The sequence below is a fragment of the Mandrillus leucophaeus genome, unplaced genomic scaffold (assembly GCF_000951045.1).
Source record: "Mandrillus leucophaeus isolate KB7577 unplaced genomic scaffold, Mleu.le_1.0 Scaffold151, whole genome shotgun sequence".
In the NCBI taxonomy this organism is placed as follows: domain Eukaryota; kingdom Metazoa; phylum Chordata; class Mammalia; order Primates; family Cercopithecidae; genus Mandrillus; species Mandrillus leucophaeus.
Window position 1 is genome coordinate 606,711 of NW_012101488.1, and position 727 is coordinate 607,437.

General features: G+C 60.1%; 1 protein-coding gene across 1 annotated transcript in view; it reads left to right on the top strand.

The window, feature by feature from the left end:
- APOC2 (apolipoprotein C-II) overlaps nt 1-588 on the top strand; it is a 5,367-nt gene extending 4,779 nt beyond the window's left edge. Inside the window, exons 2-3 of the mRNA XM_011975071.1 lie at nt 215-282; nt 425-588. Coding sequence (XP_011830461.1) covers nt 228-282; nt 425-588 — 219 coding nt within the window. The 5' untranslated portion in view covers nt 215-227. The remainder of the gene's footprint in view (nt 1-214; nt 283-424) is intronic.
- Nucleotides 589-727: the final 139 nt, after the last annotated feature.

Consider the following 727-nt stretch of genomic DNA (forward strand, 5'->3'; position numbering starts at 1 on the left):
AGAATTAAAATGTCAAAATCAGGAGTAGAATCACAGGATGTTGGAAAGTGAGGCCCAAGAAGGGGGTTGTGTCCAAGTCCATGCATGGGAAACTTGACTTGGACACCGAGTACACACAGAGCAGGATCTCAGTCCCCCCCACCAGAGTGGGGCGTGACCACAGGAACAGCCGCCTCCAGTCAGCCTGCCATATGACCCCCACTCAATGTTCCAGGTCTCCCGACACCATGGGCACACGATTCCTCCTGGCTCTGTGTCTCGTCCTCCTGGTACTGGGATTCGGTGAGTGGGGAGGTGAATGAGCTCCAAGCATCTTCTCAGCTCAGGCCCTTCTTACCCCTGCCTCTGCCCTCTCCCCTCATTCCTGCCTCCTTTCCCCCTGCTGCAGCCCCATGGGCTCCCCTGACACACTCTCCCCCTGCAGAGGTCCAGGGGGCCCAACTCCCCCAGCAAGATGAGCGGCCCAGCCCGGCCTTGCTCAGCCAGGTGCAGGAATCTCTCTCCAGTTACTGGGAGTCAGCAAAGGCAGCCGCCCAGAAGCTGTACGAGAAGACATACCTGCCTGCTGTAGACGAGAAACTCAGGTAGCACCTGCCCCTGGAGAAATGGGGTCTGGCCCGTACCACCGACTGTATCCGGGACCCAGAAGTTCAGGCCCCAGCCTCTCCACCCTCACACCCAGGAGTCCGGGCCCCCAGCCCCTCCTCCCTCAGACCCAGGAGTCCGG